The sequence below is a fragment of the Zingiber officinale genome, chromosome 3B (genome assembly GCF_018446385.1).
Source record: "Zingiber officinale cultivar Zhangliang chromosome 3B, Zo_v1.1, whole genome shotgun sequence".
Taxonomy (NCBI): domain Eukaryota; kingdom Viridiplantae; phylum Streptophyta; class Magnoliopsida; order Zingiberales; family Zingiberaceae; genus Zingiber; species Zingiber officinale.
Genome location: NC_055991.1, coordinates 114,333,698 through 114,346,080, shown reverse-complemented (window position 1 = coordinate 114,346,080; position 12,383 = coordinate 114,333,698). Strand labels below are relative to the sequence as shown.

At 40.0% G+C, this 12,383-nt stretch overlaps 1 protein-coding gene across 7 annotated transcripts; it reads right to left on the bottom strand.

Moving 5' to 3' along the window:
* Window positions 1-1,191: 1,191 nt before the first annotated feature.
* On the bottom strand, window positions 1,192-4,400 carry LOC121967329. 7 transcript variants are annotated; one of them, XR_006107709.1, is made up of 7 exons: window positions 4,100-4,400; window positions 3,404-3,597; window positions 3,218-3,319; window positions 1,822-3,126; window positions 1,532-1,741; window positions 1,366-1,458; window positions 1,192-1,251 (listed from the first exon to the last, which is right to left on the bottom strand). XR_006107709.1 is itself a non-coding variant. In XM_042517480.1 (4 exons), exons 2-4 carry the CDS (start codon window positions 3,231-3,233, stop codon window positions 1,679-1,681), a joined length of 330 nt encoding a protein of 109 aa, XP_042373414.1. In that variant the 5' UTR covers window positions 3,234-3,597; window positions 4,100-4,400; the 3' UTR covers window positions 1,532-1,678. The 7 variants fall into 7 exon arrangements, 1 of the variants encoding a protein (XP_042373414.1); XR_006107710.1 differs by having other exon boundaries at window positions 3,440-3,597; XR_006107708.1 differs by having other exon boundaries at window positions 3,577-3,597.
* Window positions 4,401-12,383: the final 7,983 nt, after the last annotated feature.

Below are 12,383 nucleotides of genomic sequence, written 5' to 3'. Positions count from 1 at the left end.
AGGAAAGATGATTTCCAAAAAGAAAAGTTTTCTTTAAAATTAAAATCTTCCTTTTAACTACAAATAAGAAAAGATATCTAATCTTTCTCTTAATCTTTTGTAGAAACTTATAAAAGGAAATATTTAATTTTAAACTCTCTTTTAAATCATGACTTCTACTTAAGAAAAGATTTTAAATAAAATCCCTTTTATTATATATGTGGCCGGTCACACCAAGCTTGGGCTCCAAGCTAGGGCCGGCCACTAATCTTGGCTCAATCCCTTGGCTTTGGCCGACCCAAGCTTGGGCTCCAAGCTTGCTTGGCCGACCACTTAAGGGTGGGTAGGAAGGTGGGTATAGGTGGATATAATTCTCTATATATAGGAGGCTACGATAGGGACCGAGAGGAGGAATTGGTTTTGGTCTCTCGATGAAATTAAGTTTCCGGTCACTACAAGAAAAACTCTCATAGACATCGGTGTTCCACCGCTGTCTATTACAAAATCGACCGATGTCTATGAAGGCGATGTAAAAAGTCTGTCATTTTAGACATCGGGTTATAACCGGTGTAGTATCACTTAACTACACCAGTTTTCGAATCGGTTATGAACCGGTGTAGTATCACTTAACGACACTGTTTCAGCAACGGTGTAAAATCGATGTAATATATGTTAATAACACCTGTTTTGACAGCGGTTTACGACTGATGTAATATTAACAACACCAATTTCATCAACGATGTAAAACTGATGCAATATCAATTAATGACACAGGTTTTGGCGACGGTGGAAAACCGATGTAATATCAGTATTGTTTAACGACGCCGATTCGATTTCCAAAATAGTGAAAAATTGATATTATACAACATTTTAATAGTACAAAATTTAGTTAATATTATTGTACATCGATGTATCTAAACACACCAAGTCAATATCCATGCAACCAACACATAAATATTATTTTTACAACATAAAAAGATAATAGATATTGTACACATCAAGTCCATATCCACAAATTACACAAATATTCTTCTTACAACATCAAAAGGTAATAGACATGTACACATCAAGTCAGTATCCATAAAATACACATAATATTCTTTTTACAACATCAAGGTAGTATCCGCAATTTACATTCCATGCAAATGCATGCATCATCCAAAGTTTTCAAAATTCAAATACCTTTCCTACTCAAATGTAATCTGGCATGCATTCAGCCCACTCGAACCACACTTCATCAATTTCAACTCTAGAGTACTTGAGATTTGTAAACTGTAAAAACACATAAAGTCACTGGACTGGAAGCAAAAAACCACATGAAGTCAACGTACTCAACACCAACTTCAACAACCATAAGTAGGAATTTAATGTTTACTAAATACTTACTATTTCTTCAGATAAACCCGCATATCCTTTTTGAGAAAGACGGTGAGGATATAAGTTTGCCTTGCTTCTTTGACTTTGTAGTTCACTTTTTGTCTACAAAGTGATAGATGAATTATAACCACATATATCAACTAGAGTTAAAAAAAGACCACCTTAAACAACTTACTATAAAGTCTTCATACATCCGATTAATCACAAAACTACTCCAATCTTCAAGTGAAATGCAATGCCCTTGAGGTACCTTGTTGAGAAGCTTCGGATTATTTCTATTTGGTTGGATGAATGTCCTAGTGAGGTGAGTTTTATACTGAAGTCACTTTGAATTTGCAGAGCTCAAACACCCATTTCTCCATTTTGGGTCCAGTTGGTATGTCAACTACACAAACAAATATCTTAAGTAAATAAATAAAAGAAAAGAAAAAAATGCATCACATAAAAAAGTATCATGTTACTTACATTGACAGATTCCCATATCATGTTCTTGACTTCATTCGGCACTTGCTTCCAAGAGTGGTAATTAATATTAACTTTTTTCCGAGCAAGCACACCAATAAAACTCTGCAATTCAGAAGCCTTTTGGCCCACTGGCTGTCCATACTCATTAAATTTCACACTTTGTTTAACTCCCTGAACCCTTTGAACAACAAGCTTATTCATTTGTGTACGAACTCTTTTTGATCTTGTTGTGTGGGTCGTCCCGTTTGATCCTATCGCGAATCATATTCGATATCACAAAGGTAAACAATATAACTGGCATGTCTCTGCAAAGCAATTAATGACTGACAATGCAAGTGGTATTAGCCATCAAGCACCTTCATCATGAATTATCTCATAACCCAACAGAATTAAGTAAGCAACTGACACTCTTCTAGATTCTAGACTAAGTGAATTATTAGTTCACCACCTATTTGCTTCATGCAAATCCCGTCTTTTGGTTTGTCTCTTTCATGTGAATTCTGATAACCTTGTTAATCCTCTCAAAGAATAACGCAATGACTGCAAACCAAACCTAGACCACAAAGTACAAGCAATAATAATGATCCAAAGTTTTGAATGCTTATAAGTGAGAGGAAAATAACATTGATACTACCCAGGGAAAAGATGGCATCAACAACCTAACAGCTTCATATGTGAAACTAAGTAATAACTCAATTTCGAAACCAGTCATAATCTGACAATAAGGAGAACAAAAAAAACTACCAAGGATGAAAGATCAACGTAACCTAAAAAAGACACCTCGTTATCTACCAGGACCTCTAAAATAGAAGAAAAGCACACAAATCCAATAGAGCAGGCTGCACCCACTAACCAGATCCTAATGAATGTAAAGCCAACTTGTATGTGCCTGATGCTGAGGGTAAGAGTAATGAGTACCAAACAAAAGCCTTGAGCTAACAAGACAAACCACTGATGTGGAGGATGGATGCCCGTGCCTATCCTCATATTAGAGGCCAGCATCCATGATCCAAGAAATAAATAGCTTATTCCCAACAAAGAACTGAACACAGCAGAGATGTTTCATAATAATGAAGGCAAACTAAAATACAGATGAACACTGACAGATCTGCTTGACAACTTGCAAACAAATTTGAGCAAGAATCCAATAATTAGGACCACATTTATGGAACTGACAAGGATATTGTTGGTGCATGTAGAAGAGTAAAATAGTTGGCTAAAACCACAAGAATCAAAAGTCCCTTGATCGACACAGGAGGAATCTCCATTCTCCACAGAAATTCATCCAAGCATCTAAGGCCGATCCTATTTTGCATACATAATACACGACCCTCAGTTAGTTGAGTATAATTAAACAAATAAAGATTGAATCAAGAACGTTCCTTTGGTGCTTTACCTGCGAGAGCATCCATAGTACCTGCTGCTCTTGTTGCTCCTTGAATCAACTCCCTCCCTTACAGAGAGTTTCTCCGGAGTACAAATGAGGGTCTTGTGAAATCTGAATCATTTAAATAACTCAAAAGAAGCATCTAGAAACACTGGCAGCAAATGAATGCTGCAACTATATATAGCAAGCGGCTACCAGCCAAGGGAGTAAATCTAATGCTGAAACACTGACAGCAAATGAATGCTGCAACTACAGCAAGCGGCTACCAGCCAAGGGAGTAAATCTAATGCTCATCCCAGCATAAAGAAAGAATACCCAGTCCTTGTCATGGATACTAAGAAACACCACCAAGTAGGAAGAAGCTCTACCTTTCCCAGCAGCAACTGAGTCTGAAGGAAATGTACAAAGGAATAATAGTATAAGATGCCAAATACAAATTCGCATGCGCTAATGATTAAAAACGTCGAGGAAAAACTTCAAAATAAATGCTTTTTCTTGACTGATAACAAAACAAACACGTGGCGAACATAAAGAGTTTTTTGGACAGAAGCTGATAATCGTGTGCTTGCGGGGGCGGCAGCGATCACCTCATGGATTAGGTCCCTCGAGGAAATCGACGGGCACGGGCTGGGGCAAAGGCGAAGACTTTTGATTTTTTTTTTTTTTTATAAAGGAGTGAAATCCTGTGATGTCTCTTGCTAGCGGTTTTTCGTCACCTCTGACGTCTCTTCGACAGACGGTAAACAGAGAGCGGCACGGTAAAGATAAAAAAAAAACACAAAGAAAAACTTCGGAAAGGATAAGTTAGATCCGATGGCACTAAAAGGAAGGGAGACCCTGAGATCGAGAATGAATTAACGGAAATGGAATCAAAGAGTTCATATTTCTTACCTGTTTGATCTCCTTCCGTATCTCTTTCTGGTAGACATCGGTGGGGTTCATCACCTTTCCCCTTTTGGTTGTCTTCATCTTGCCTCCCTCCGCCGCTACTACTCTGAGATCCGACGACAACAAAACCCTAGAAAACAAGACCAACTCATCACCTCTCCTTTCTAGAAATACGAAGAAGGGCTCCTCTTCTCACCCAAAGGGAGGAGGTAGAGGAGAGGCGGTGTGGTTGGACGGAGGAGCAGGGGCGTCGATCTCGATCGGGAGAGGAAGGGGCGTCGATCTAGGAAGGGTAAGAGGGAGATGAGGCTGAGAGAGATAGCTGGACGGCGTGATATAGATTTAGGTTTGGAGGAAAGAGTGAAGTGTTGTAAATTTTGGCTAAGTGTAGGTGGGAAAATTAAATTATTTTATTTTGATTCATTAACACCACTTTTAATAACGGTTTTTACTATCTGATTTCATAAATAGAACAAGGAAGCTATCATAGACACCGGGTTTTAAAAATCGCTGTTAAAATCGATGCCTATTAACAAAAAAAAATGCGCTCATAGACATCGGCTAAAAAAACCGATGTCTATGAGCGAAAATCTGCGCTTATAGACACCGATTTTTGGAAAAATCGATGTAAAATACTCAAAGATATCGGAATTTGCTTAAAACTGCTGTTGTTCCACCAATGTCTATGAGGGTTTTTTTCTTATAGTGGGTGTTCGCCCCGAACACCCAACTTAATTTCCTCAATAATAATTCATACCACTAAAAAATTATTATTGAACTACCGCATCAATCCCAAATTATATTTTGGGCTCCTTCTTATCATGAGTGTGTTAATCTCCCTGTGTTTAAGATGTCGAATGCCCACTAATTTAAATGAGTTACTGACAACTCACTTTAATTAATATCTTAGTCCAAGAGTAGTACCACTCAACCTTATTGTCGTGTCGGACTAAGTTTACCTGCAGGGTTTAACATGACAATCCTTATGAGCTCCTCTTAGGGACATTATCAACCTAGATTACTAGGACACAGTTTCATTCTATAATCAACAACACACTATAAATAATATAATTTTTCAACTTATCGGACATATTGATTTATCGAACTAAACCACACCCTTTGATAAATCAAATAAATGAATATTAAGTATATGTGCTTGTTATTGTATCATGATTAAGAGCACACACTTCCATGATAACAGAGATATTGTTCTTTTATATAGTCAGTATAAAAAGAAACTACCTCAGATGGTCATGCTCAATACACTCTGAGTGTACTAGTGTAATTTATCAGTCAAGATAAACTAATACCTAATTACACTATGACTATTTCAATGGTTTGTTCCTTTCCATCTCAATCGTGAGCTACTGTTTATAATTTATAAGGAATTGATAACATTATCTTCTGTGTGTTATACCACACACCATGTTATCTACAATATAAATTAATCGAACAACTACACTTAGCATAAATGTAGACAATTTGATCAATGTGATTCTTTATTTCAAAATGAATGTTTACAAAAAGCTAGGCTTTTAGTATACACTCTAATAATCTCTCACTTATACTAGAAGACTATACTGTCATACATCTGATTCTCATTCCTTCAACATGCCGATCGAAAGCTTTCGCCGAAAGGGCCTTAGTGAAAGGATCTGTCAGGTTATCACCTGATGCAATCTAGGCGACAACAACTTCTCCTCGTTATACGATGTCTCGTATTGGGTGGTACTTATGCTCTATGTGTTTACTTGCCTTATGGGCTCGTGGTTCCTTCGAGTTTGCTACTGCACCACTTATTATAACAATATATTGTAATAATTTTTGAGCAAACCAGGAATCACATCTAAGTCCATCATGAAGTTTCTGAGCCACACAGCTTCTTTAGCTGCCTCAGAGGCTACCACATACTCAACTTCCATGGTTGAGTCTGAAACGCATTTCTGCTTAACACTCCTCCATGCAATGACTCCACCTCCTAAAGTAAACACATAGTCTGATGTAGACTTACTATTGTCCCTATCTGATTGGAAGTCTGAATCCGTGTAACCCATATGGAGCAAATCATCTACTTGGTAAATTAGCATATAATCCCTAGTCATTCTCAGGTACTTTAATATATGCTTTACAGCAATCCAATGTCCTTATCCAAGATTACTTTGATATCTTCTAACCATGCCCACGACAAAGCAGATATCCGGTCTCGTACACAGCATTGCATACATTAGGCTTCCAACAGCCGAAGCATAAGGAACTGTCTTCATGTCCTCTATCTCCTTTGATGTCTTTGGAGACATCTCTTTAGATAAAGCTACTCCATGCCTAAAAGGTAGAAAACCTTTCTTGGAGTCTTACATGCTAAAACAAGCAAGGATTGTATCGATGTATGAAGCTTGGGACAAACACAACATCCTTTTCTTGCGATCCCTTATAACTTTGATCCCCAGAATATGTGCACATTCTCCTAAGTCCCTCATATCGAATTGTTTGGACAACCATACCCTTACTTCCGACAACACCTTGATATTGTTTCCAACTAACAAAATGTCATCTACGTAAAGTACAAGAAATACCACCACGTTTCCATCATACTTCTTGTATACACAAGATTCATCCGGACACTGAATAAATCTATACGACTGGATTACTTCATTAAACTGGATGTTCCAAGACCTTGAAGCTTGCTTTAGTCCATAAATGGACCGGTTGAGCTTACACACTAGATGCTCTTTGCCTTTTTCAATGAACCCCTCTGGTTGCTTCATATAGATATTTTCTTCAAGACTTCCATTAAGGATAGCTGTCTTGACATCCATTTGTCATACCTCATAATCCATATGAGCAGCAATGGATAAGAGTATCCGGATAGACTTAAGCATAGCTACTGGCAAAAAAATTTCCTCATAATCGATTCCCTCTTTCTGAGTATACTCCTTCGCAACAAGCCTTGCTTTGAAGGTTTCTACCTTCGCATCTGTCCCTCTTTTTCTTTTGCAGATCCATTTACATCCAATAACTTTTACACTATTTGATGGTTCTACAAGCTCCCAGACTTTATTAGAATACATAGATTCTATTTCAGAATTCATCGCTCTTTGCCAAGATGTTGCATCTATATCTTGGAGTGCTTCGTCGTATGTTCGGGGATCAGGTTCATGTTTACCTGGGACCAAGTCGGACAACTCTCCCAAAAACATGAATCTATCAGGTTGCCTAACAACTCTCCCACTACGATGAGGCACTATCGGTGGTTGTGTATTATTTGTGATATGTGTTGCAGTTTCTTGTGATATTTCATCTTGTACTGTTGGTACTAGACTAGACGTGTCCTCTCTAATTTCTTCTAGAACAATTTCACTCATGGGCTTGTGGTTTATTACATAATCTTCCTCTAAAAATCGAGCATTGGTGTTAATAATGATCTTTTGATTTTTAGGATTATAAAACAAACCACCTTCGTTCCCTTAGGATATCCCACAAACAGACAAACTTCTGTATGTGATTCCAACTTATCAGTATCTCCCTTCAGCACATGTGTTGGACTACCTCATATCCGGATATGACTCAAATTAGGCTTACACTCATTCCACAATTCCATGGGAGTAGAGGGTACTGATTTAGAAGGTACCATATTCAGAATGTACATTGCTGTTTTCAAGGCATATCCCCAAAATAAATTTGGTAATTTAGAATAACTCATCATCGATCTAACCATTTCCATAAAAGTCATATTCCTTCGTTCTGCCACACCATTCTGTTGGGGTGTACCAGGTGCAGACAATTGGGATTGAATCCCGACATATGATAAGTAATTCCTAAACTCTCCAAAGAAGTGTTCGCCACCACGATCAGACCATAGTGTCTTAATATTTTTACCATGACGTTTCTCCATATCAGCCTTATACTCTTTAAACTTATCAAAGTATTCAGACTTGCGGCACATCAAGTAAATGTACTTATATTCGAAACCACCTCTTGCCTGGATAAACATAGGACCACACAAATAAGAATGAACCAATTCTAACACATCTTTAGCTCTATACCCCTTGGCCTGAAAAGGTCTCTTGGTCATTTTACCTTCCAAGCAAGATTCGCAAGTTGGAAAGTTTTCCAACACTAATGAACCCAAGAGTCCATCGGCTATAAGCCTTTGAATCCTACTCAAGTTAATATGACCAAGCCTTAGATGTCAAAGATATGTTTGGTTCATTTCCGAAGGTTCCTTTCTCTTATTAGATTTAGAAGATGTGTTATTAATTTCCATTGTTGCATCGTGGGAGTTTATTGGATTTAGAGTATACAAATTGCCAACGAACCTACCAGAATAGATAACTTCTCTAGTTATCTTGATAACACCTTTGCTATCATAAATAGACAGAATATCCATCAAGTGCTTCCTAAAATTTGGTACGTAAAGATAATTTCTCAAAACTAATATTTTATTCCTATAAATATCTCCCACTGCAACAACTGTTACTTTTGTAGCATTGCCCATGTAAATAGTGATTTCTCCTTCGTGCAGTTGTCGAGTTTCCTGGTACCCCTGCAATGATTTGTAGACATGGTCAGTGGTTCTCGTATCTACACGCCAAGTACCAGTAGATAACACCACTAAACATGTTTCAACTACTAAAGAATAAGATCTTCCTATATTGTTCTCTTCCTACGAGGACAATCCGCCTACAAATGTCCAGACTGCTTGCAAATGAAGCACTTGTCTTTCGGCTTCTTCATTCCTGCTTTTAGTCCAGTACCTAGAGATCATACAGTCTTGCCTGTCAGCCCAATTCTAGTGTCCAAAGAGCTCCTTGAGATTGTACATCATGTCATGGCCAGTAGGCATGGTCTGATGCTGATGTTGTAGCACATTTGATATAAAAGTCAAATGTAACTCCGCGTCATCCCATCTGCCTTGACCCATTTCCTATGATACTCAATCTCCTCTTCACTAGAATTACTATTAGGCACATTAGGGCAAACCTCTGACGATACAAATTTATAGCCTTCAGCAGTTAGGACAATGTCCAGGTTTATTTTCCAATCTATATAGTTTAGACCAGTAAGTTTGTTCTCTTTCGGTATAATGTCCAATGGGTTGAAAGTCATCCTAAGAATCATAAAATAAACTTTGGTCAAGACTCTAAATTTAGAATAATATTGATTCCTCAAATAATATTATTTAAATTTACCAACACCTCAAACACCGTGAATTTTGCATGTCACGATAGTGTGGACGTATACAAAATCAAACATTTGTAAGAGGAGGTTTTACCCATTAATTTTATTCTTGTCAACCTAACTTTATGACAAATAAAATTAATAGTTGGTTTTTCCTTCGGTCGCACAAATAATAGCAGTAACTCTGATGGGGAGGATGCTATTAAATGTGTCTAAGTGTATGCCATTACTTGACACTTGGTCCATTAAATAGGATTGTGCCCCTTCAAATGGAGAAGATCACACGCTCCTAAATAATTTCCTATAACCATCCATAAAGAAAGTTTGATCTAGTGATCTACAAACAAACTCATCCGATGGGGAGGGAGACACTTAGAGCTAACACGCAAGTTTGTCGCATCACTTACAAACTAGTAATGGAGACCGTGGAATTTATTTACTAATCCCTCTCCCACTTAGTTTTTTAAGGTGAGGAATTTTAACTATGCAAGCATACAACACAGCAAATAAAGCATCAAATATGGAAAAATAATTTTCCAACTATTATGGCATTTTCCATCACTGTCCTCCATGTGCCGCCACCCTAGCTGCTGTCATCTTTAACCACCGCAATCGGGTCTAGTCGTTGTTAGGATCGATGGACGCGGCTAGAGAGGGGGGGTGTGAATAGCCGCCCCAAATCGTTCGTTTCTTTCTACAAATCAAGGTTAGCGCAGCGGAAATGAAACCGTAGAAACGAAAAGGAAAAAGACAAACCTCAAACTCGATGGATGTAACGAGGTTCGGAGGTGATACTCCTACTCCTCGGCGTGTCCGTAAGGTGGACGATCCCTATCAATCCGTCGGTGGATGAGTCCCCGGAGAACCGGCTAATAAATACTCCTTGTGGGTGGAGAAACCTCGCCACAATAGCTTGCAATAGCAATATGGAAATACAAAGAAGAGCAAGAACAAAATACACAATGAATGTACAAATACTCGCTTGCCTTCTCGTCGACTGAAGTCCCGGATGAAGCACCAACTTCACGGACGAATGCCAACAAGCAACTCAGTCAAAGAAGCTCACACGAAGCTTCGGAGCTCAACAAAGCTCAAGAGCACAGCTTTCAGAAGAACAGCAGCTCAGTTCAGAGGAGGAAGAAGAAGAAAGAAGAAGCGAGAGTGACCACTGTAGAAGCCCTCAGCCCTTTTATAACCTGCACTCAACCTGCACTGCACCTGCGAAGAACAGAAGACAGAAGACTAGCCGTTGTGAGCCAACGGCTAGGGCCAGACCGATCAGGCATCACCCTGATCGGTCTGGGGATGATCTGATCGGTCGTGGGGACCGATCAGGACCTATGTTGATCGGTCCCCAGACCGATCAGCACTCTTCTCCCAACTCTCTGATCGTCTCCTGATCGGTCTGTGGACCGATCAGGGTGCATGTGGATCGGTCCACAGACCGATCCCCTCCTTTTCTCTTTGCCTTCTGTTCGCTTTCTGATCGGTCTGCAGACCGATCAGATAACATACAGTAGCATACTGTTTGGTTACTGATCGGTCACCAGACCGATCAGATAACCCAGTGTATCACTGGATCGATCCACTGATTGATCCAGCTCTTGGTTTTTGCCCAAACCAAGTCCCACGCCTTCCAAACCAATATCCGATCAACCTTGACCTATTGGTATATCATGCTTAGCATCTGGTCACTCCCTTGACCTGTTAAGACTCCCTACCAAGTGTCCGGTCAATCCCTTTGACCCACTTGGACTTTTCTCTTCGTGTCAAGTATCCGGTCACTCCCTTGACCTACTTGACCTTCTCAACACCAGATGTCCGATCACCCTTGATCCATCTGGATTTTCCCTTGCCCGGCTTCACTCACCAGGACTTTCACCTAGCTTCACTCACTAGGGTTTTCACCTGGCTTCACTCACCAGGATTTCCAATCTGCACGGCTTCACTCACCAGGACTTTCCCACTGCCTGGCTTCACTCACCAGGACTTTCCCACTGCCTGGCTTCACTCACCAGGACTTTCACCTAGCTTCACTCACTAGGACTTTTACCTGGCTTCACTCACCAGGGTTTCCAATCTGCCCGGCTTCACTCACCAGGACTTTCCAACTGCCTGGCTTCACTCACCAGGACTTTCCCACTGCCTGGCTTCACTCACCAGGACTTATCCGTCTGCCTGGCTTCACTCACCAGGACTTTCCACATCCGGTCCAGAGAACGAGCTACCGAGCCCTCTCTGACCACAGTTCGGAGAACGAGCTACCGAGCCCTCTCCGACTTCCATCCGGTCCAGAGAACGAGCTCCCGAGCCCTCTCTGACCATAGTCCGGAGAACGAGCTACCGAGCCCTCTCCGACTTCCCATGTGCCAAGCTTCCATACTTGGACTTCTCCGTGCCAAGTCTCCATACTTGGACTTTTCCCGTGCCAAGCTCCCTGCTTGGACTTTTCACCATACCAAGCTCCCTGCTTGGACTTTTCCCATGCCAAGCTCCCTGCTTGGACTTTTCCGAGTCAGGTCAACTCACCTCGGGTCAACCAGGTCAACCTTGACCACGGGTTGCACCCACAATCTCCCAAGCTTGTATCCTTGTAAAACATCAAGATACAACTTTTCTGTTCACGTCAAACATTGTCAAACATAACTCGTCAAACATCAAAATACAACTCGAGTCAAGTCAACTCGAGTCTGGTCAACCAAGTCAACCTTGACCTAAGGTTGCACCAACAATCTCCCCCTTTTTGATGTTTGACAAAACCCATAATCAAACCGATAATCAAGTTAGGTTAACCCGATAACCTAACTTAGGTTTTCCAATGTTCTTCCCTGAACATTCTCTAGACATTCTCCATTCTCCTTTCTACTCTCCCTCTTTTTGACACACATCAAAAAGAGTGAATCAAGGTCAAGAGTTTCTTCCTAATGAAAGTCTCATACCTTTCATTGAAACTCTTAATTTCCCCCTTGATACTAAGGTCCAACAATTAACTTAGTGATAATCTCATATCACTCAAGTCTTTAGGAGTAAAAACTCCCCCTAAAAGTCAACTCCCCTTGACTAATAGGTAAAATTCCCCCTAAAGGTCAACTCCCCCTTGACCATTGCA

Excerpts from the sequence above, each read along its gene's own strand:
- LOC121967329 (XM_042517480.1), bottom strand. Across the intron at positions 1,742-1,821 it reads TGATATGGGAATCTGTCAAT|TTGACATACCAACTGGACCC; the intron begins GTAAGTAACATG and ends TTGTTTGTGTAG.